This window comes from Somniosus microcephalus, chromosome 22, assembly GCF_052327205.1.
Source record: "Somniosus microcephalus isolate GS21.2 chromosome 22, FLI_Smic_1.0, whole genome shotgun sequence".
NCBI lineage: Eukaryota > Metazoa > Chordata > Chondrichthyes > Squaliformes > Somniosidae > Somniosus > Somniosus microcephalus.
In genome coordinates, this window is record NC_141008.1 from 51496808 (window position 1) to 51521256 (window position 24449).

The following is a 24449-nucleotide window of genomic DNA, read 5'->3' on the forward strand; positions in this document are numbered from 1 at the left end:
AATTCGTTAATCGATTCCCCTGGCCCTTGTTGGGCTGTGGCCAGTAGATGTCTAGCATAGACCTCATTTGGAGTCTTGGCATACAGTTTCTTAAGTGCCCGAATCACCTCATCGTAATTATCCCATTCATCAACATATTCGAACACTTTTGGGGTCACATAGTTGATAAGTATCCTCAATCTAGTAGGAGCATCCGCTTCACATTCATCCAGAAAATTCTCAAAAGTACGGTACCAATGCTTCCATACCCTGCCAGCTGCTGGTGTATTCGGGTCAAAGTCCAGACGAATAGGTCTAAGGATTCTCTCCATGATGGGTGGTTCCCTGGATCCTTAACTCCGAGTTTGTCCGAAGGTCTAGTATTTGTGAGTGTAAATATTAAGTTGCTTAAATTGATGTAAGAAAAGGAGTCTTACACATCAAGTAACTTTAAGGTAAGCTTTAAGCAACTTACAAACACACTATATACAAGAGAGGTCTTTACCATGCCTCTGGTAGAAGCCTCTTACAATACTGAACAGTCCAGTATTTATACCAGTCCAACAGGAAGTGACATATGACAGGAAGTGAGGTATGTACACAGTTCATAGTTCATAGTTCACAGGAAGTGATGACATAACTTCCCGGAAGTTATTATTATTATCACAGTCCCTGTTTCTAGGGGCGAATCAATATGAAATAGAATATAAAGGCACGAGACAGCATGGGAACGCTGATGGGCTATCGCGCCTGCCACTGCCTACGGTGGAGGAAGCACCAGCAGTGGACCCTATCGAGATATTTTATTCGTCGATAATTGAACGATTGCCAGTAACAAACGCGGATATAGAGAAGGAGACCCGCAATGATCCGACGCTGTCACGGGTATATGAATTGACGGTGAGGGGATGGCCAACACATGGCGACTCACTGTTGCCAGCATTCTCATCCAGAAGAGAACAGCTGTCAGTATGCCAGGGGACAGTGATGTGTGAATCCAGAGTGGTGATTCCAACCAAGTTAAGGGAGAGAGTGCTAAATGAGCTACATGAAGGTCATCTGGGGGGAGTGAAAATGAAAAGCCTAGCTAGGGCTTCTGTGTGGTGGCCGGGAATCGATCAACAAATCGAAGACCTAACTAAGAGCTGCTTAGGATGCCAGAAGGTCCAAAATGCACCACCACATGCCCCTCTACACCCATGGGAGTGGCCCTCCTCTCCATGGCAACGGGTGCACATTGATTTCGCTGGTCCATTCATGGACTCAATGTTCTTAATAGCAGTGGATGCTCATTCAAAGTGGCCTGAGGTGATAAAGATGTCTTCAACCACTACAGAGAAAACGATTGCAGTCCTACAGACCATATTTGCCAGAAACGGGTTGCCAGAGCAGATCTGCTCTGATAATGGACCACAGTTTGTGTCCGACGAGTTCCAAAAATTAATGAAAAGGAATGGGGTAAGGCATTACACATCCGCCCCGTATCATCCAGCCACCAATGGATTGGCTGAGAGGTTCGTACAAACCTTTAAGAAGGCGATAAAGGCCATGTGCGACGAGGAAATTCCACTACAGCATAAGATGGACAATTTCTTATTAGCCTACCGAAACGCGACACATGCAGTTACCAACCAGACCCCGGCCATGATGTTCTTTAACCGAAGGTTGAGATCTCATCTGGACTTGCTCAGACCGAATGTGCGAAGAAATGTTGAGGACAAACAATTCCAGCACATCAACGAGAAGCCGACAAGGAGCTTCAATGTAGAGCAACCAGTCTTGGCCCGGGACTATCGAACAGAGAAGTGGCAACCTGGAACGATATGTACAAGGCAGGGGCCATTAATGTATACAGTGGATGTCGGGGAGAACATTGTGAGACGCCACGTCGATCAGGTCTTAGCATCACAGGAATGCGTCAACCCCATGTCTCGAGTACCTGGGGATGAACCCGACATACCGGTAGTATCTACTTCAGACCCAGTAGCAGTGGAACCCAATGAACTACCCGATGAAAGGGGGTCAGAATCGCCTCTGCACCAAGAACAAGAACCTCCAGAAAAGCGCTATCCCGAAAGGGTCAGGAAGCCGCCCCAAAGACTGAATCTATAAATGGACTTTTGTTATTGAATGTACATGTAAAAATGTAATTGTTATTTGAATATTAAGGGGGTATTATTAATCTAAAAAGGGAGGAATTGTAGTGTATGTGCTTTAAGTCAGAACTACTTTTTACAGCTCCTGTATACTGTAGTACCGGCAGTGACCACACCGGTATATAAGCTGTGCGCATGTCTCTGTACCCCAGTCTAGAGATGACCCTCCTCCAGTAAAGACCTGTTATTTGTTTATGTACCGCATCCGTGTAATTATTTATCCACTGAACCACGGATCTAACAAAGTCAAGTAGTCATGATGGGCAAAGAAAGAGAGCAAGAAAATATATATAAATATGTATATATTTTAAAACTCGGTTTCATTTTATAATTTTTTGAAAAACATTTAGACAATAGGCCAACAGACAAATGCTGATATCAATATACTAGCAGATCACCAATGATGTAGCTCAAGGTAAGTCAGATGCTAGGAGCTTCATACCATGTAGCGTACAATGTATTATTCTATTGCTAGGGTTGAGCTGTGTTTAAGTTAGCTTGTTCCTTTAAAGGTCCAATGCTGTAAGTAAACACAGTGAGGTCAGTCAGAGTTTAATTGCTGTTTGGTGAGGTGAGGGAAGTTTGCAAATTTGAAGAAGCTTGAAAAAAACTTGAAATGGCTGCCTTTCTTTTTTTATATATAGTTTCTGACACATTTCAAAATGCAACACCTAAAGTGTGATATATTTTCTCTAATATTTTAAAAGAATCATCACATTGTATTTCTTTTCTTAATCAGATCCTCTTAACACACGTACCTTTCACAGTGGGACAATACAGCAGTCTGACAATGACATATGGTCGGTCCTCAGTTGAATTCATGACTTTGAATTCGGATAGATCAAGCGACTCAAACTCAAACCTTTCTGAAAGAGAAAACACAAAAAAAAAGTAATTATTTCTTATTTTAGTTAGCAATGAAATGGGAAAAGAAATCGTTGTGACATTAATCAGCTTTAAAATTCACCATTTGAAATATTCTTTGAATGTTTAAAGAATGAACTTGCATTTATATAGCGGCTTTATCGTGTTTATCTTTGAAAGGTGAAGGAGTTGATAGGGTAGATATAGAGAAACTATTTCCTCTGGTGGGGGGAGTCCAGAACAAGGGGGCATAACCTTAAAATTAGAGCCAGGCTGTTCAGGGGTGATGTCAGTAAACACTTCTTCACACAAAGGGTAGTGGAAATCTGGAACTCTCTCCCCCAAAAGGCTGTGGATGCTGGAGGTCAACTGAAAATTTCAAAACTGAGACTGATAGATTTTTGTTAGGTAAGGGCACCAAGGCAGGTCCAGGAAACTTTCGATTTACCGGCACCTAAATAACCGGAAACCTCGGTTAACCGGCAAAATTCAGGAGTAGGTTCAGATAAGTTTTACTTCTGCCTTCCTCAATCTGTTGCTGTGCAAGGGTGTGGCTGCAGCTGTTGCTAAGCTACAGAGACGCTTGGAACTTGTGGCCATTGTTCTGAACCTGTTGCTAAGCAACAGGGTTTGTTGCTTTATACGGAGCTCTCAGCTCTCGTATCTTTTACTATAGCTTTCGGCTATCCGGAATTTTTGATGAACTGGCACCACGTCGGTCCCGTCGGTGCCGGATAAAAAAAAGTTTCCTGTAGATGGAGTTAAGCTACAGATCAGCCATAATCTAATTGAATAGCAAAACAGGCTTGAGAGGCTGAATCGCCTACTCCTGTTCCTATTCCTTCCTATGTTCCTCTCAGAAATGTCCCAAAGCGCTTCACACAGGAGCCAGTAAAGTGGTCACTGTACAGTGCCCCAATGCCAGTGCTGTTCAGAAACTCCACATGCCTGCACGTGAATGAGCCCATCTCACAGATATGTTAGTAACATATAATGTTATCAGGCATCAGTTAGATAGAAAGGTAGGATGTTGAAAAGCATTTTCCATTCTGCTGAATCTCTAAATGAACTGCACTGCTATAGAAAGGGACTCAATAGAGGCCAGGTGGACGCATATCGCCATTCCATTATTGTCGCTGGCTCAAAATCCTAGAACTTCCTATGTAACAGCATTGTGGGAGCACCTTTACCACATAGACTGCAACGGTTCAAGAAGAGGACCCACCATCACCTTCTCAAAGGCAACTATGGATGGGCAATAAATGCAAGCTTTGCCAGCGACGTCTACATTCAAAGAATGATTCAAAAAAAGTCACTAGACAAGCCATCAACAAATAACGTTTTTTGTCACCAAAGGAGCATTTACATTTAACGCTTACCATCAAACCTAAGGGTAACTTCAGTCACTGCTGCCTCCTTAGATGTTGTTCCCTTACTCATATTCAAAAGGGTTGGCTTTGAAAGAGACGACTTTGAGCATAACTTCAAGTTGCCATAGAACATAGAAACAGTTAACTTCACAGCAAGTGGTTCAAATTCCTTCAACCACTCCTGAGGAAAAACACAAACACTGCGTCAGGAAGAGTCTACTGCATTCCCCTACTCTAGAAGACTAAGCCATGTTGAAGCGCCAAAAAAATTAAACATCATTGCATAATTGCGCTATTTGAAAGAGCCTAAAAACTCGTGGAGAGGAACTAAGTCAAAACAGAAGATAGAGGGAGTAATTTTCTGAGTGGAGCCTTGTTCGACAGCTGCGCAGATCAGAAAACTGCAGACATGCGGTTTTTTGCCTTTTAAAATGAATGGACGAAAAACTGTGGCTGGCACGCCGTGAGTTCCCAACATGCGCGGCCAGTGGGTGAGACTCACTGGTAGCACAAGCTCAGAAATTTAGCATTAACTTTATGGAATTAGAATTCACGATTATGTTACTCAGTTACAATTTCATATCCCACCACATTATGGGTTTCACACTAATTCCAATCTAGTATGAGTATAAATACAGAAACAAATTTAATTTTCAAGTTAGAAAAGAGGAACATGTTGCCGTGGAGGTTTGCAGAGATGAACAACTGGCTAAATTAATCCTTCTGTGGATATATCCCCGATTATTGCCCAGTCCCTCCTGTTCAAAGGGAGCAGGCTCATTATCACTGACTCACACCTCCAGTTAACACAACAGCCACATGAAGTTGTGATGAACCACATCAGTCCTCTTTCCTCCTCTGCCCCATCACTAGAACCTATAATAATCTCATATCCAAATGAACATATTTACCTCTGATGTGGATGTCAGCAAAATTAGTTTCACTGAAATATTCTTTAGTCCAATAGGTAGGATCTCACCCAGTGTGTCTTTGGGATCTGTGACATTGTTGCTGCCTAAATACAAGCAAAACAAACCGTAACTGAGGTACAGTACTAAACCCTCCTGAAATAAGGGTCGGTTTCAATAAAAGCAGTGGTTAAAACCACTAAAATGTTGGCCACCTGTATAATATGAAGAGATGGTCAACATAGAAGAACATTATGACACACAGATTTAGAATATTAATGATTATTCAACATGTTCAAGAACTAAGGCATGTCATCTCAGAATGACGGGATATGAGCTTGTGCCCATGATTTTGCCAGTCGATTGAGTTGCCGATCTCAGTCGTGTTGGTGTAAGGATGTTTAACAGATGGGGGAGGAGCAGGGGACATGAGTTTAAACTATGTAAGAACGTAAGAACATAAGAAATAGTAGTAGGAGTAGACCATACGGCTCCTCGAGCCTGCTCCGCCATTCAATAAGATCATGGCTGATCTTCTACATCAACTCCACTTTCCCGCCCTATCCCCATATCCCTTGATTCTCCTAGTGTCTAAAAATCTATCCATCTCAGCCTTGAATATACTTAATGACTGAGCATCCACATTCCTCTCAGGTAGAGAATTCCAAAGATTCACAACCCTCTGAGGGAAGAAATATCTCCTCATATCAGTCCTAAATGGTTGACCCCTTATCCCGAGTAGGATTAGACTGGATGTTGGGCGGTTCTTCTTTTCCCAGTGAGTAGTGAGCCTCTGGAATACATTGCCAGCTGGTGTGGTGGGTGCTGACTCTCTGTACGCCTTCAAGAGGGAGCTGGACCGGTTCTTGACTGGGGTAGAGACCGCATCTTATACTAGGCAAGTGTTTTTACAGATAGCACTTTGTCCGTGTGATCTCCTTGACTGGTTTTGATCGGCTGAGGGGGTCGGAGAGGAATTTTCCAGAGTATTTTTTCCCTTCTTGGCCCTGGCTTCTTCTCTTTGTTTTTTTGTCTCTCCCAAGAGTTTGCATCTGTGCAGGGGATGTGGGGTGGGGGGGGGGGGGGGCGAAGAGGTGGTGTTTGTCTGAGGAAGCGTTTAGTCACGATGCTCCGGGCATCATGGCGTGGAGCATGCTTGATGAACCAGATGGTTGTTTCCTGCCTGTCAATTTTGTATGTTTGTAAGAGCCAAGCAAGAGAGACTAGGCACTTCTCCAAAAGAAAGTGGGAGTGGAGCAAACAGCAAGTGACTCATAGCCAGCCTGCGCTAATACACCTCCGAGTAACTGGCTCAGAGAGGTGCCGGCAGAGGCCAGGACAGTTCAATCCACCTTGTCTGTAAATGGTGTGTGTTACAAGGGAGACAACAGCATTTGATAAAACAAATTACAGAAAGAGTAATGCAAGTACACATTAAAAACGTTTTCTAAATCACACCTGTCTTGGGATGATTGCCCTGTAGTAGTACACATTATTATTGTGAAAACTAATGACTGTACCTGTCAAAGCCTCTTTGTTCTTTGGGAATGGTCCGTACAGATTCCTGTGGATTCAATATTTCAATAAAATTTAGCATCAAAGTGGGCATTTCACTTTAAGTAAAAAGTCATAGGAATTCCACGGATCATTGAGCACTTAGCCCTGTTGGTGCTCAGAGATCCCAGTGTGTTCAAAGACAAATTAAACACGAGGAAATTATTCAACTGGGGAAAATACTAAGTAGACCTGTAAATTAATTAAAATGACAATGTCTGCCAAACCTCACCTGAAATGGATTTGGAAAGTATAGTTAACATTTTCAAAATGGACAGTAACTGCCCAGTATATACAAAAGCAAATTACTGTACTGTGGATGCTGGAAATCTGAAATAAAAACAGAAAATGCTGGAAGTACTCAGCAGGTCAGGCAGCATCTGTAGAGAGAGAAGCAGGGTTAACGTTTCAGGTCGATGACCTTTCGTCAGAAATGGAAAAGGTTACAGATGTAATAGGTTTTAAAGCAAATGCAGGGGTAGGGATAGGAGGGGGGGAGGCGGTGGGAGGAAAGAACAAAAGGGAAGGTCCGTGATAGGATGGAAGGCAGGAGAGACTGAATGATAAAAGGGATGGTGGCGCAAGGCAAAAGTAGGTGGTAATGGGACAAGTGAAGAAACAAAAGGTGGGTCTGGAAGAGGTGTAAATGGGAATAGCAGAATCATCAACAGGTGCAGCCCCAAAAAATGGGGGCAGAGGTTATAGAATAGAATAGAATAGAATCATAGAATAGTACAGCACAGAAGGAGGCCATTCGGCCCATCGAGTCTGCGCCGGCTCTTTCGAAGAGCAATCCAGTCAGTCCCACTCCCCTGCTCTTTCCCCATATCTTATAAAAACATATTTTTAAGAAACAAATGCCACTGTCATAAGTTAACTGGATAGTTTATGAGACATAAAGAACTGATATAGGACATATGAGCTACACTTAGGCCAAGAACCATGAGGAGCCTCGTAAAATATCATTTAGGCATCTATAGAGAATCATTTAAACTAGATGGGGAGCAAAGAGGGCAGGGAGGAAAGAGGATCCCAAACACCGCAATCAGAATGGAAGATGATAGCCTACAAGTTGCATAAACTTGGCTTGTATTCCCCTGAGTTTATAAGGTTGAGGGGTGATCTAATCAAGGTGCTTAAAATGATAAAAGGATAAATGATCTGAAATTGCTGACTACCCAGTAGCGTGTGAAGACAATCAGTGTCACACGATTAACTCCATACAGCCTCTACCAACCTCATGGGAAAAATGATCCTGCTTTTGCGCATTAAGGTTGTTTTGCTGACAGCTCCCACAACAGCGCAGTGTGGAACTGAACCATACAGACCGGAAAGGTCAGTTGGTGTTTATTGCCGCCGGGTTAGAGAAGAAGGAAATAAAAGATCAGTCAAGGTTAATGCTCCTGACCATTAACCAGTGGCCATGCTGAAAACGCAACGTTTGCAGAGCTCCAATCTTAACCAGGAGCGGGTTTCGAGTGGACGGGGATCGAGGCAACCGACAAACAGCTCCTCCCACCGCCCCCCACCCCGCCCGCGACCTCAACAGCGAGGTGCAGACGGTTTTAGCTCCTGGGCCTCACTTGCATGCTACCAGCCAGCTGCAGCAGGATGGCGGGCAGCAGGAGGCTCTTAGGTCATTTGTGGGGAGGGTTTTTTGGGAGGGTCTCATACGAGCAGGGAGGTGGAAGGGGGAAAGCCCAGGGCAGGGGAGGCCTAATTTATTCTGCTGGGGCTATAGGGTATTTTCTTTGCAAAGTAGTCATCTCCCTATTTTACACAATGACATATAGAAAGTTTTGATAAATATCAGTATTATACGTTGTTTTAAGCCACGCGGAGACTGACATTTTGCACCACAGCTCCTCTGCTGTGACAAAGGTTATGAGGCAGTGTGTGTGCATCTGCATCAACTTTAATGTGAGCCAGTGAATTTGGGATTTAGCCTCGGTGCTGATCAAGCAATCCCTGAAATAAAACACTGCTGGCTGGGTGTTATCCAAACAAATGGGAGTGCAACGAAGGTTCACCAGACTGGTTCCTGGGATGGGGGGATTGTCCTATGAGGAGAGATTGAATAGACTAGGCCTATATTCTCTGGAGGTTAGAAGAATGAGAGGTGATCTCATTGAAACATACAAAATTCTTACAGAGCTTGACAGGGTAGATGCAGGGAGGATGTTTCGTCTGGCTGGAGAGTCTAGAACCAGGGGTCACAGTCTCAGAATAAGGGGTCAGCCATTTAGGACTGGGATGAGGAGAAATTTCTTCACTCAGAGGGTGGTGAATCTTTGGAATTCTCTACCCCAGAGGGCTGTTTAGACTCAGTCGCTGAGTATATTCAAGACAGAGATCGATAGAGTTTTGAGTATTAAGGGACTCAAGGGATATGGGGATTTTGCAGGAAAGTGGAGATAAGGTAGAAGATCAGCCATGATCTTATTGAATGGCGGAGCAGGCTCGAGGGGCAAAATGGCTGACTCCTGCTTCTATTTCTTATGCTCTTAGGTTCAAACAAATGCCAGAAAATTCTAACCTCAATTTAAGTTGGTTCAATCCAGGAATATCAGATGGTAGGCCACCTTGTTGCAAATGGATCCAAGACCTTTGAATATCTAATGTATATAGGTGGCTGGCATGAACAAAGAATACCTTAGGAAAAAAACATGTTTAGTAACAACTAAATGCAAATTGGACCAGTTCCGGCACTGAAGCCTCTTTCTTATTGTACATTTCTTGGAACTTGTCTGTAATGACCATTGATTGATAATATATGCAGGATGCCCAGCTTTTGCCAAATCTAAAGCCAAGCAGGAAGTCAGACCTTCCAACTCACCTTCATTTTGAGGCGGACATCCTCATTTCTGAACAATTAACTTTATTTAGTTGATACCACACTTACCACTGGGTTGTGGTTGTCAGAAGGTTGTAGGTTGAGGTTCCACACCAAGACTTGCATCGTATTTACAGCACAGAAACAGGCCATTCAGCCCAACTGCCCGTGTTTATGCTCCTCACGAGCCTCCTCCCAACCTTCTTCATCTAACCCCATTAACATATCATTCTATTCCTTTCTCCCTCATGTGTTTATCTAGCTTCCCCTTGTTGTGTAACTGTGCTATTCGCCTCAACCACTCCTTGTGGTAACGAGTTCCACATTCTCACCACTCCCTGGGTAAAGAAGTTTCTCCTAAATTTCCTATTGGATTTATTAGTGACTATCTTATACTTATGTCCCCGAGTTCTGCTCTGAGCACATACACTAGAAAAGCAGGAGGTTCTCCTAGTGTGATAGCAAAATACTGCGGATGCTGGAAATCCGAAATAACAACAGAAAATGCTGGAAAAACTCAGCAGGCCAGGGCAGCATCCATGGCGAGAGAAACAGAGTCAAAGTTTCAGGTCGATGACCTTTCGTCAGAACTGGAAAAAAGCAGGAAATGGAAAGCAGGTTTAGTGGCTGGGAAAACGGGGAGGGGATGAAAGAACAAAAGGGAAGGTCAGTGATAGGATAGAAAGCAGGAGAGATTAAGAGACATTGAGAGACATCAAGAGATATTCAAGGCGAGAGGAGGAGGTAATGGGACAGATTAAGGAACAAAGGATGGCGCTAGATGGGGTGTGAATTGCGTTGGCAGAATGAAGGACAGCTGCCATGTGGGGGGGAAGAAGAAAAAAGGGGGGCCAAACAAAAAGTGTGGATAAAAAAAAGAAATATATATGTGATAGGGGCTGAGGTTATGATCTGAAATGATTGAACTCTATGTTGAGTCCAGAGGGCTGTAGAGTACCTAATCGAAAGATGAGGTTTTGTTCCTCGAGCTTACGCTGAGCTTCCGTGGAACAGTGCAAGAGGCCGAGGACGGTGAGGTCTAAGCGGGAATGGAGCGGGGAATTAAAGTGACAGGCCACCGGGAGCTCGGGGTCCCCCTTACGGACTGAACGGAGGTGTTCCGCAAAGCGGTCACCCAATCTGCGTTTGGTCTCCCCAATGTAGAGGAGACCACATCGTGAGCAGCGAATACAATATACTAAATTGCAAGAAGTACAAGTAAATCGCTGTTTCACCTGGAAGGGGTGTTTGGGGCCCTGGACAGTGGGAAGGGGGGAGGTGTAAGGGCATGTGGGCATGTGTTGCATCTCCTGCGCTTGCACGGGAAGGTGCCGGGCGAAAGGGAAGGGGTGCTGGGGGTGGTTGAGGAGTGGACTAGGGTGTCGCAGAGGGAGCGGCCCCTATGGAATGCTGAAAGGGGAGGTGAGGGGAAGATGCGTTTGGTGGTGGGATCACGCTGGAGGTGGCGGAAATGGCAGAGAATGATCCATTGAATGTGGAGGCTGGTGGGGTGAAAGGTGAGGACAAGGGGAACCCTATCGTGGTTCCGGGAGGGAGGGGCAGGGGTGAGGGCAGAAGTGCGGGAGATAGAACGGACACGGTCGAGAGCCGTGTCAACCACAGTAGAGGGGAATCATTGGTTGAGGAAAAAGGAAGACATGTCGGAAGCACTGGTATGGAAGGTGGCATCGTTGGAGCAGATGTGGCGGAGATGGAGAAACTGGGAGAATGGAATAGAGAGTTCCACAATTTCAGATCATAACCTCGGCCCCTAACACATATATATATATATATTCTTTTTTTTATCCACACTTTTTGTTTGGCCCCCCTTTTTTCTTCTTCCCTCCCACATGGCAGCTGTCCTTCATTCTGCCAGCGCAATTCACACCTCATCTAGAGCCATCCTTTGTTCCTTAATCTGTCCCATTACCACCTCCCCTCGCCTTGAATATCTCTTAATGTCGCTCAATGTCTCTTACTCTCTCCTGCTTTCTATCCTATCACTGACCTTCCCTTTTGTTCTTTCAACCCCTCCTCCTTTTCCCAGCCCCTAAACCTGCTTTCCATTTCCTGCTTTTTCCCAGTTCTGACGAAAGGTCATCGACCTGAAACGTTGACTCTGTTTCTCTCTCCACGGATGCTGCCCTGGCCTGCTGAGTTTTTCCAGCGTTTTCTGTTGTTATTTCGGTTCTCCTGGTGTCAAGACATGGCATCCGTTGTTTATGGGGCGTTGCTCCTGCATAACAACAGTCACTTCATTTCAAAAGTTACTCATCATGTAAAGCGCTTTGAGATGTTTTGATAAGGTGCTAAATAAATTCAATTTTTTTTTCTTTCAATCACTACCATCTTGTAGTAAACATATGCATTTCTCAACATTTAGTTTGCTGGTATAAAGTTGCATGAATACATCTGGGGGCGGGGGGGGGGGGTTCTTCAACAGCTCCTGATATCTGCTAAATCTGGTTACACCCGAGAGTGCTGCCAACTGAGAAACTGGTAATCATTAGGGATGATTGTCTCTTGCCTAATTGTAAAGCAACGTCATAAACAAATGCAGGAAGGTTTCTGTTGGTTGGAAATAGGGAACACTTTATAAAATGACGGGAGGAAATGATCCCTATAGCCAGATTATCTCATCATGCACTTAAGCGTGCTTAAGGAAAACACAAATAGGAAGAGGTCATTTGGTCCACCAAGCCCAGTCCCTCCACAGACCACGTAGAACCTGCTCTATAATAAGAACATAAGAAATAGGAGCAGGAGTAGCCCCTACGGCCCCTCGAGCCTGCTCCGTCATTCAATAAGATAATGGATTCTACCAATTCATCTAATGTCCTGACAAAACGTTCTGCAAAATTTGTCCCAAAGATATAGCAACATTAAGACATTGAATAGCACTGCAGTAATCTATATTACTAATTTGAAACAAAAATCATCATGATTTATAAAGTTGCTAAAGACAAAGGGCTCGATTTTCAGTGTGCCATGGAGTCAGGTTTGGAGGTGTGCCGGGGGTTAAATTCCCGAAATTGGGGGTCCTGACTCCATCCCGCCCCCAAGCTAGTTTCAAAGGAGGTGGGTACCTGCCCCGCACTGGGACCCGCCTCCCCGAGGCAGGAAGGGATTAGTGCCAATTAACTGCCTGTTAACAGGTAGTTAACAGGCAGTTTTTAGCCTAATCCCTATTTTTAAGCTTGAAGTGTGGGATTCCCGACGGCTCCAAACCACGCCAAGTTGGAGGAGTCGGGCCGTCGGGTTGAAGGGCTTGGAGGGGTCGAGATGTCGGTGTTCAGGTGAGTGATGTGTGCATGAGTGCAAAGGTAAGTGTGTTTGGTGTTAAATAAGTTTTACATACATTTTTCTACCTATTCAGCCTTCCTTCCTTTAGGTTCGTGGAGTCCCTCATCTTACCGGCACAGAAAGCCGGTAAGTGACAGCTTGCAGCTTTCTGTGCAGGAGAGATTTCTAACTGAGTCTGTGGAGAAGGACTCATGTTAGAAGTAAGACTGTCAGTGTTTGACAGCTTCAAACAGCTGTGAAACACGATATTTCATCTGTCAAAACGTCTTGACAGATGAAATTTCAGTCTGTGACGTCACCTGTTGCCGGGTGGCCCTTAATTGGCCTGCTCGGGCTCAACAAGGTCAATCAAGTTGAAATTGCGTGGATTGGCTGCATCTCGATGGAGGCGGGACTACAACCCCGAAAGTTGTAGTCCTGCCTCCAACCCGACTCCTGAATGAAAATCCAGCTCTATGGATCCTGATGCTGTGAAGTGCTAAGGGCAATCATTCAAACCGTGCCATGAGTGTACAAGAGGTTGACATTCATCTACGGTATTCTTTTTTCTGAATTACAGTAAATATAAGGGCCTAGAAATTCGGTGGGCTACGCCACCAGTTAGCGCCTAAAGAGGGCACTCACTGGCTTTAGCGCCACAGGCCACGCCTCCTGCGATATTTAGCGGGGCGCTAATGGCGGCGTTAGCCTGTAGCGCTGCGCCGCCACCGATGACGTCATCGGTGTGCGCAGCGCCCCGATCGCGATATTTGGTCGCGCCTGCCTCTGTAACGCCGGTCGCAAATCGCACCCGGTTCACGGGGCCTACCTATGGCGGTAGTGGCGCAAATTAAGGTGGAGGTGCGGGGCGGTCATTTTTTTCGGTGGCCGCCTGCCAGCACCTCCGTCCCCAGCCTCCTGATCCCCCCCCCCGGGCAGTGCCGGCTGTGTCCCGAGTGCCCGGCACTTCTCCTTGGTGCTGGGCACTTTTGCCGGCACTCGCGATCGGTCATCGCGCTGGTGCAGGCCCCTCCCCCTTAAGAAGGGGAGGAAGGCCTGCAGTACCGCAGCGCGCCGTGCCGCAGCGTGTGGCGCTGCGGCACGTTGCGCTGCGATATTCAGTTTCAGCGCCCCAAGAGGGATGCAGGGCGCCTCGAGCAGCGCCCTGCGTCCCTCTTGGGGCACACAAACTGAATTTCCGGCAGGCGCAACGGCTCCGATTGCAGCGGTAATTCCGGCGCCCAGGTGAGCTTGGCGCCCCGTTTGGGGCGCCACCGAATTTCTAGGCCAAGGTCTATTTGACATGAAGGTCATGATGATATCTTCACAGTACAATAAAGACTGAATGAGACAATGTTACAGAATATGGTTCATATATAAGGGATACTAAGGGACTCAAGGGATATGGGGATCGGGCGGGAAGGTGGGGTTGAGGTAGAAGATCAGCCATGATCTTATTGAATGGCGGAGTAGGCTCGAGGGGCTGAATGGCCGACTCCTGCTCCTATTTCTTATGTTCTTATGCAATAAGTCTTCATTTGGCTGGAATGAAAGTGCACAGCTCCTTTATTTTCAATTTGTCAAGAGAAAATCATCCCGACAGATTACCAGTGTCTCAACTGGCAGCACTCTCCGGTGTAACCATATCTAGCGAGTATCAGGGGCTGTTTAAGACCCCAGATGTATTACAACTTAAATGCATTTTATAGTACACTTGAATAATACATTCACAAATATATTTTTTAATTCTCCCAACCCCATTTTTAAGTCCCATTCCTGCTGCTCCCCTGCACCATGATTTATTGGCCATCCAATTACAGAGTGCACAGCAATAACAGCTGATGCAAAGAACTAGGTTAATTTAGTGATTTAAAAAAAAAATTGCAGTAATAATTTATTGTTAGGATTTATGAACTTTTAAATGGCATGTGAAGGTAAATTATTACTGTGGATTTATCTAAATGATAAAAATTAGAATAATGCAGCAGCCCTAATTGGAATCAATTAAACAGCTACTTCAGTTTAGCAACTTTGAGCTCCATGTGTAAACTCCGGGTCTCAGAGATACCCTCCTGGAATCATTGCGAGTTGGAAGAGGGTCTAAAAGGTTTATTTTGGGCAAAAATATATTTCTTGTCTTACCTGTTTCAAACTGTGATGATCATCAGCTGCCATCAAAGGCTCCTTCAATAACAGGAGGATGGCCAGGCAGAAATCCTCCATCACCTGCGGCTTCCAGTCTTGCATAAAGAGCTGGTCCCAGATCAACAACACCGCTGGCAGGTCTAAGATGCCTACAAAACCCTGTGACATACAGAACAGTTTAGTGACACACAAAATAAGTTACAGTGTCCAGCTCATCCAGTGGCGTAGCGGGTAAGCTAACTAGCCAGTGTACTACTGGGTCGTACAGATCAGACAGATTCAATCCTCGGCCTGTGCAGAGTTTGTTTACGTCAGCACTACAATCGGCCTCAATGCTCCTGGGCTCGGAAGAGGGAATTAAAATAAGTCAGGATTTGCGTTCCTGATTGCTATGCTGAGAGCTGGAATAGGCATATGTGTGGATGTGGGGAGAGAGCAGACTGGTAATAATGCTCCTGCAGTTGAATAGCTCACTGACCTCATTGTTTGGGCTTACAAGTAAAAAAGCAGCCACTTGGGTGAGGTATGTGAAGGGTGACCAGTGCCCATCAAACCATATGTGAGGCACTGCCTTCAGGGAGGAGGGCAGAAAAGAAAGAAAACGAATATGTGATTCTGTGAAAGACTTGCATTTATATCGCGCCTTTCATGACCTCAAGATGCCCAAATATTGTGCAATCCCCTCCACTGCCCTTACCTCTCCCATCCATTTCCTGAGGACAATAATAGGATTTCTCAACAATTCTTTGCTGATGGGACGCAAATCTTCGGAGATAGGCCCAACATTGTGCAATTCCTGAGCCTGTGCCTTCTCCCGGGCAAGCTGCTCCAGCAGGAATTCCTGAATACAAAGGGAGAAGAAAAAAAATCGTCAACTCGAGCTGGGATAGCAATGGAATGGGAGGGCTCAGACTTGCACATTGTTCCCTAAAAGGCAACTTTCTGTTGTAAGCGAGGTCGGTAAGGAAGGCTAGCTGCTTCCTAATGTTGGCTACTCTTGCACAGCTCCCACTGGCTGTTGCAGCATGGTAATGCCAAGCACCTGAGAGCAAGTTGCACACCCACCTTCTGACCCAGAGTACGATGCAGGGCAATAGGACATAAGAATTATGTTATTTTTAAAAAAAATTCTAGAATATGAAGCAGTAAATATAAGCTAACATTTTTAGATCTGACGTAGGCCACCGAGCGACACGACTACACTGAATTCTCAGCCTGGATTATGCGCTCAAGTCCTAGAGCTTGACTTGAATTCACAGCCTTCTAACTTCGAGGTGAGAATTCTGTCAACTGAACCAACTATCACATATTTTAATGGTTGAAGCCCATTTCTTCACAGTAGTTCAGTCAATAAAATCGAGCTGCAGTCCTTGGACATGATTTACTTTTCATCACAAGCAAACAACAAAATGAAAAATAACCCCACTAGTCAGGTATTTAGCAGACTTTAAAAAAAAAGGCAAATTCAATACAAACAACTTGTCATCAATAAATGTCATCCAGTATCTGTGGCCGTGTGAATCTCTGTATGAAAAGTTCCAACGTTCATACTGTAAAAGCCCCTCACATTGTAAGAGCAGTACTTGCCCTTTTGCATTCATTTACTGAACAAACTTTATCAGAAGACCGAAAGCATTACTGTAATAGGCTGCTATGACCTGAACACTTGGCCAATGTATTAACAAATGAACTGTTATCCATCCATCTCTCCTGAAGGTTCAGTTGGTGAAGCCAGCGTGAAACCAAAACATAATGATCCGTGGCTAATTTGCAGTTTGTGCAGAGTTAACTGATCTCAGTCAGCATGAAGGTAGGGACACTATAATTGTCTGTGGTGCTCTGGGAGAGGGAGGAAATAAATCAGCCGAGGTTCTTTTGTCCTGATCGCTATCCAGTAACCCTTGCTGGAAAGGGTATGTGTGGACATTGGGTGAGGACACGATTGGTCTCCGCTGTGATGCTCTTCATAGGAACATGAGGAGGCCATTCAGCCCCTCAAACCTGTTCCACCATTCAATGAGATCACGGCTGATCTGTATCTTAACTCCATCCACCCGCCTTGGTTCCATACCCGTTAATACCCTTGCCTAACAAAAATCTATCAATCTCAGTTTTGAAATTTTCAACTGATCCCCAGCCTCAACAGCTTTTTGGGGAGAGAGTTCCAGATTTCCACTACCCTTTGTGTGAAGAAGTGCTTCCTGACATCACCCCTGAACGGCCTGGCTCTAATTTTAAGGTTATGCCCCCTTGTTCTGGACACCCCCCCCCCCACCAGAGGAAATAGTTTCTCTCTATCTACCCTATCAACTCATTTAATCATCTTAAACACCTCAATTAGATCACCCCTTAATCTTCTATACTCGCCGAAATACAAGCCTAGTCTATGCAACCTGTCTGTGTAATTTAACCCTTTTAGCCCCGGTATCATTCTGGTGAATCTGCGCTGCTCCCCCTCCGAGGCCAATTAAATAGTTTGTCAGCATTACTGTCGAGATTTGCACATGAAGAACAGCTATTTAGGAGGTGTACCACAGGGTAACAGATGCATCTCGAACCATAGCCCATCACATAGCAGCAACTTTAGAAAAGGAGGGGAGAACATTAGAGAGTAAAAATGTTAACAACATGGAGAGGTAACTACAGTTATGTGCATAATTTTATTTAACAGCAAAGGATAAATTCTGCGCGGCTATGCTCCTGGTATAGAGCCTCACTGGATGGTATCAAACACAGAGGTCAGTATGTCCTGCTGAAGACACTCCCGATCAATTGTCAGAAAATCATGAATCAGGCATTCTGACTTCCAATTCTCTAATCCACACTCCCTTCCAGTGAGGCTTCATTCCCTGGGAGCAGAGCCTCACAAAATCTTAAAAGTCTATGTGGTTCCTTTTTCTCATTTAAGTGCAACAATAATATAAAATACTTTGAAATGTAAAACACACATTTTGATGTTACAGATTTATTAGATTAATAAAAATTAAACAACATAGCAACTTTAGCAACAGTATGGAGTGGAAGTCAGCAGGCCTGATTTGTGATACTTCAGATTTTCTGACAATTAATCGGGAGTGTCTTTAGCAGGACAGACTGACCTCTGTGTTTGATTCCATCCATTGAGGCTCCATGCCAGGAGCATTGTTTTTATATGGTAGATAGGTTAATGTTTTTCAATTCTATTCTTTTGGCGGAGAAGAATTTGTCTCAAGTCTTTCAATGAGCTCTCACCTTGGGGTCAATCAAGATGTTGTTAGTGAAACAAGAATGAAGGTGGGCGAAGAATTTGGGGTCTTCTTTTTCTAGGCGATTCATAACTTGTTCTGCCATTCCAAAAACTTCTGGCCAGGTTGGGAATAGATTGCGAATGAGCAGCTGCAGATACATTGCTAACTCGTATGGATGTTCAGCTGTTGCAAAGGAAAGAGAAGTATATACAATATAAAAAGAGACTGTATCACAGGATAGATTTCAAAGGAATCAACTTCACCCCTAGCCTCCAACCTCTTTCTACATAACAACCCTTTTTTTGGTCTTTATTTTGATTCTACTGGCTCATTACTTCTCTGAACTTTCTTCTCTTGCTACATGCTCTCTCTTCTCCCTGTATCCTCATTGTGCTGAAAATCACAGTCTTCATAGAGTCATAGAAATTTATGGAACAGGAGGAGGCCATTTGGCCCATTGTGCCTGCGCCGGCCAAAAAAGAGCTATCCAGCCTAATCCCACGTTCCAGCTCTTGGTCCGTAGCCTTGCAGTTTATGGCACTTCAAGTGCATATCCAAGTACTTTTTAAATGTGATGAGGGTTTCTGCCTCTACCACCCTTTCAGGCAGTGAGTTCCAGACCCCCGCCACCCTCTGGGTGAAAAAGGTTCTCCTTAACTCCCCTCTAACCCTACTACCAATTACTTTAAATCAATTCAATTCAATTCAATTCAATTCAATTCAAATCGCTTTATTGGCATGATAAGTTACATCTTATGTTGCCAAAGCATCAAAATAAATCAATGCCCCCTGGTTATTGACCTCTCTGCTAAGGGACCTCTCTTCGACTCCAACTCATTCTTTCTCAGGACTTCAAAACAAAAACATGAAACTGTTTATCTCCCTCAGCCTTGGCTTCCCCCTACATTCTGCAAGCTTTTAAAACCAATACTTGCTATCAACTAATCACTATTTCTTTCCTACTTTTTTCAACCTTGGTGCTTTCCTGCACCATGGACACTGCCCCTTCATCTTAAATTGATTGATTACAAGACAAAACAAGCAGTCTGTGTTGACTGGTTTCCATTTGCTTTGCAATAAAATGTATTGGCAATGGAATAATGCCTTTGAAGTGACACTTTGCAAATCAGACAGCGATGTGTATTGTCTCAGCCTGTACAGAACAAGTCAGCAAAAGCCCACAGACAGCATGGGGATTCTTTCTTAGCGTGTATTAATCAAGTTTAAAGCGTCCAGCCAATCCTCATAAGTAAGCTAGAAAAATATATGGAATTACTTATGACAGAACTCCTATCCATTACACTCTGCTCTTGAACACTTTGGTGAGTCATCGATCATTGCCTTGGTTATCTCTAAAACCTTCGGCAGTTCCGGCACTGTGCACATCTAAACAAGTTACCATTATATGGCCTCCCACCAAAGCTATGTTCATGGCTATCGAGTTTCGTCTCAGATCACTTTTATCTGTGCTGTAGTTGATATTTCATCATCTGACTGTTTCCATTAATTCAGGAGTTCACCGTGGCTCTGTCCTCTTCCTATTTCTGTTCCTATTTCATTTCAATGAGCTCCCACATTCATCATTCAAGCCATCTATTCTTCTGCTGATGATTTCACTCCATTAACTTTCTTCAACTGCACACTTACAGTGCTTACAACCTCCCACCTCTCTCAGTGCGATGGGTGCCTCACTATATCTTGATCTCCTCCATGCCCATCAATGGGACAATTAAAATCTTGTTTCTTTCAATTCTCGAAAGACAGTTCCTTCATATGTCTCGTGTCTAACCAATATCTGCGACCTCTTACCTTTGATGGCTCCACCCTTAATCTTTCTTCATAAATAAAGGAACAGGGGTAGATCATTCAAACTTGCTCTGGCATTCAATTAGATCATGGGTGGTCAGTACCTCAACTCCACTTACCCGTCTTTGCTCCAAATCCCTCGATACCTTTACCTAACAAATGAATCAACATACAGTACATGGCCTCACCATCTCCTCCAACCTCAAATTAAACTCCCAAATTTCCTCCGTTACTAAAGCTGCCTCTTTCAAGCCAATCACTTCTTTTCTCCTGAACAACTCTTAATTTTCGACAAAGCCCAAGTCCTGAATATTGTTCCAATATCTGAAGAGGCTTTTGAAGTACATCTTTCACACTCCTGGTCAAGAGATAGAAAAAATCCCCACAACATTTGCTGCCAATTAATCTTTCTCGCCTCCAGCTTCCAATCTCTCTCTCTCTTTTGCACCTTTTCTCGTTTTTCTCTATCTTACTGATACTGGTCATGATCAATGCTTTTCTGAACTTTCCTCTTATTCCTTCTAAGCTGCAAAAACTTCTTCCTACATGTTCTACCTCCTCCTGTGTTGAAATCAAGGCTCTGTACAATTTGCTGCTCTAACTTAATCATTCCTAGGATAAAGATTTAAAATATTTTACAGGTTACTTTTTTGCCAATATTTTCATCTCTTTTCCCACCTCTTCCTCCTGAAGCCTCTGACTCATAAGAACATAATAAATAGGACCAGGAGTAGGCCATACGACCCCTCGAGCCTGCTCCGCCATTCAATAAGATCATGGCTGATCAATGACCTCAACTCCACCTTCCCGCCCATCTCCATATCCCTCGATTCCCCTAGAGTCCAAAAATCTATCGATCTCAAGGACAGAGCATCCACAGCCCTCTGGGGCAGAGAATTCCAAAGATTCACAACCTTCTGAGTGAAGAAATTCCTCCTCATCTAGGTCTTAAATGGCCTACCCCTTATCCTGAGACTATGCCTCCTAGTTCTAGACACTCCAGCCAGGGGAAACAACCTTTCAGCATCTATCCTGTCAATCCCCTTCAGAATCTTGTATGTTTCAATGAGATCACCTCTCATTCTTCTAAACTCCAGAGAGTATAGGCCCATTCTACACAATCACTCATCGTAGGACAGCCCTCTCATCCCAGGAATCAATCTAGTGAACCTTCGTTGCACCGCCTCCAAGTCAAGTATATCCTTCCTTAGATAAGGAGACCAAAACTATGCACAGTACTCCAGGTGTGGTCCCACCAAGGCCCTGTACAATTGTAGCAAGACTTCCTTACTCTTATACTCCAACCCCCTTGCAATAAAGGCCAACATGCCATTTGCCTTCCTTATTGCTTGCTGTACCTGCATGCTAGCTTTCTGTGTTTCTTGCACGAGGACACCCAAATCTCTCTGAACAACAACACTTAAAAGGTCCTCACCATTTAAAAAATATTCTGTTTTTCTATTCTTCCTACCAAAGTGAATAACCTCACATTACCCTACATTATACTCCATCTTCCACCTTACTGCCCACTCACTTAGTCTATCTATATCCCTTTGCTGACTCTTTCTGTTCTCCTCACAGCTTACTGTCCTACCTAGCTTTGTATTGTCAGCAAACTTGGATACATTACACTCAGTCCCTTCATCTAGGTCATTAATATAGATTGTAAATAGCTGAGGCCCCAGCACTGATCCTTGTGGCACCCCACTAGTTACAGCCTGCCAACCTGTAAAAGACCCGTTTATCCCTACACTCTGTTTTCTGTCCATTAACCAATCTTCTATCCATGCTACTATATTACCCCCAATCCCATGAGCCCTTATCTTGTGTAATAACCTTTTATGTGGCACCTTATCGAATGCCTTTTGAAAATCCAAATATACTACATCCACTGGTTCCCCTTTATCTACCCTGCTAGTTACATTCTCAAAAAACTCTAATAAATTCGTCAAACGCGATTTACCTTTCATAAAACCATGTTGGCTCTGCTTAATCATGTTATGATTTTCTAAGCGCTCTGATACCACTTCCTTAACAATGGATTCCAGCATTTTCCCGACGACTGATGTCAGGTTAACTGGCCTGTAGTTCCCTGTTTTCTCTCTCCCTCCTTTCTTGACCAGCGGTGTTACATTTGCTACCTTCCAATCTGCTGGGACCATTCTAGAATCTAGGGAATTTTGGAATATCAAAACCAATGCATCCACTATCTCTGCAGCCACCTCTTTTAGAACCCTAGGATGTAGGCCATCAGGTCTAGGGGATTTGTCAGCTGTTAGTCCCATTAGTTTCTCTAGTACTTTTTCTCTACCTATATTAATTACGTTAAGTTCCTCACCCTCATTAGACCCTTGGTTCCCCACCATTTTTGGTATACTTTTTGTGTCTTCTACTGTGAAGACAGATACAAAATATTTGTTTAACGTTTCTGCCATTTCCTTATTCCCCATAATAATTTCTCCTGTCTCAGTCTCTAAGGGACCAACGTTTACTTTTGCTACTCTCTTCCTTTTTACATACTTGTAGAAGCTCTTACAATCTGTTTTTTTATTTCTTGCTAGTTTTCTCTCGTATTCTATTTTTTCCCTTTTTATCAATTTTTTGGTCATCCTTTGCTGGTTTCTGAAACTCTCCCAATCCTCAGGCTTACTACTATTCTTTGCAACATTATAAGCTTCTTCGTTCAATCTAATGCTATCCTTAACTTCTTTAGTTAGCCATGGATGAATCACCTTTCCCGTGGAGTTTTTGTTTCTCAGTGGAATGTATTTTTGTTGAGAATTATGAAATATTTCTTTAAATGCTAGCCACTGCTTATCTACTGCCATACCTTTTAATCTATTTTTCCAATCTATCTTAACAAACTCGCCCCTCATACCTATGTAATTGGCTTTATTTACTTTTAAGACTCTCGTTTCGGACTTAGGCAAGTCACTCTCAAACTTAATGCAAAATTCTATGATATTATGATCACTTTGCCCCAGAGGATCATTTACTAGGAGATTGCTAATTAACCCTTTCTCATTACACAATACAAGATCTAAAATAGCCTGGTTGGTTTCTTGACATATTGTTCTAGGAAACTGTCCCGAATGCATTCCATGAACTCGTCCTCCAGACGACCTTTGCCAATTTGATTTGTTCAGTCTATATGAAGGTTAAAGTCCCCACGATTATTGCATTACCTTTGTTACAAGTTCCTACTATTTCTTGATGAACATTCTGTCCAATGGTATAGCTACTGTTAGGGGGCCTATATACTACTCCCACCAGTGTTTTCTGCCCCTCGTTATTCCTTATCTCCACCCATACTGATTCTACTTCCTGATCTTCCGAGCCGAGATCCTTTCTGTCTACTGTACTTATGTCATCCTTTATTATCAGGGCTATCCCCTACCCCTCCTTTTCCATTCTGTCTGTCTTTTTGAAACATTTAGTTCCCAACCTTAGTCACCTTGCAACCACAGCTCTATAATGGCTATTAGATCAAACCCATTTACTGTATCTCTATTTTTGCCACTAGTTCGTCTACCTTGTTACGAATGCTTCATGCATTCAGATAAAGAGCTTTTAATTTAAATTTTTTACCATTATTCCCTGCTTTGATCTTATTCTCTGCTGCACTGCTACCGTTAAACTCTCTGTCCCTTCCTGTCACGCTCTGCTTATTTTTACCCAAATCGCTACACTGCTCTATTACCTTGACCTTTCTCTTTAGATTTCTAAATTTCTCCTCACCTGACCCCTCCACGGGCACCTGTTGCCCTCCAATACCTCGTCCAAGTAACCATCCTTCATCACCAACTGCTGACCACCCAACTTCCTTTTCTGGCTCCCATGTTAGCTGACATTGTTAACAGTTCTCTCTCCTCAGGTACTGTACCCCCTCTCCCTCAAATCTGCCATCATCACCCCCCTCCTCAAAAAACAACCCTTGACTCCTCCGTCCTTGCAAACTACCGCCCCATCTCCAACCTCCCTTTCCTCTCCAAAGTCCTTGAATGTGTTGTCACCTCCCAAATCCGTGCCCATCTTTCCCGCAACTCCATGTTTAAATCCCTCCAATCAGGTTTCTGCCCCTGCCACAGTACCGAAACGGCTCTCATCAAAGTCACAAATGACATCCTTTGTGACTGTGACAAAGGTAAACTATCCTCCTCGTCCTTCTTGACTTGTCTGCAGCCTTTGACACGGTTGACCATTCCATCCTCCTCCAACGCCTCTCCACCGTCGTCCAGCTGGGTGGTACTGCACTCGCCTGGTTCCATTCTTATCTATCTAATCATAGCAGAGAATCACCTGCAATGGCTTCTCTTCTCGCTCCC

The 24449-nt window shown here is 44.0% G+C and overlaps 1 protein-coding gene across 4 annotated transcripts in view; it reads right to left on the bottom strand.

Moving 5' to 3' along the window:
- LOC147102299 (uncharacterized) overlaps positions 1-24449 on the bottom strand; it is a 146089-nt gene that overhangs the window by 76794 nt on the left and 44846 nt on the right. For all 4 annotated transcript variants that reach the window (XR_015073248.1, XM_085964702.1, XM_085964701.1 and 1 more), the window contains exons 9-16: positions 18323-18501; positions 15789-15932; positions 15089-15250; positions 9368-9483; positions 6798-6841; positions 5281-5384; positions 4379-4550; positions 2894-3001 (exon numbers count right to left, since the gene is read on the bottom strand). Coding sequence is in view for 3 of the 4 variants with exons in the window: in XM_085964702.1 (XP_085820828.1) it covers positions 2894-3001; positions 4379-4550; positions 5281-5384; positions 6798-6841; positions 9368-9483; positions 15089-15250; positions 15789-15932; positions 18323-18501 (1029 nt within the window). In the remaining variant the exon portion in view is untranslated. The remainder of the gene's footprint in view (positions 1-2893; positions 3002-4378; positions 4551-5280; positions 5385-6797; positions 6842-9367; positions 9484-15088; positions 15251-15788; positions 15933-18322; positions 18502-24449) is intronic.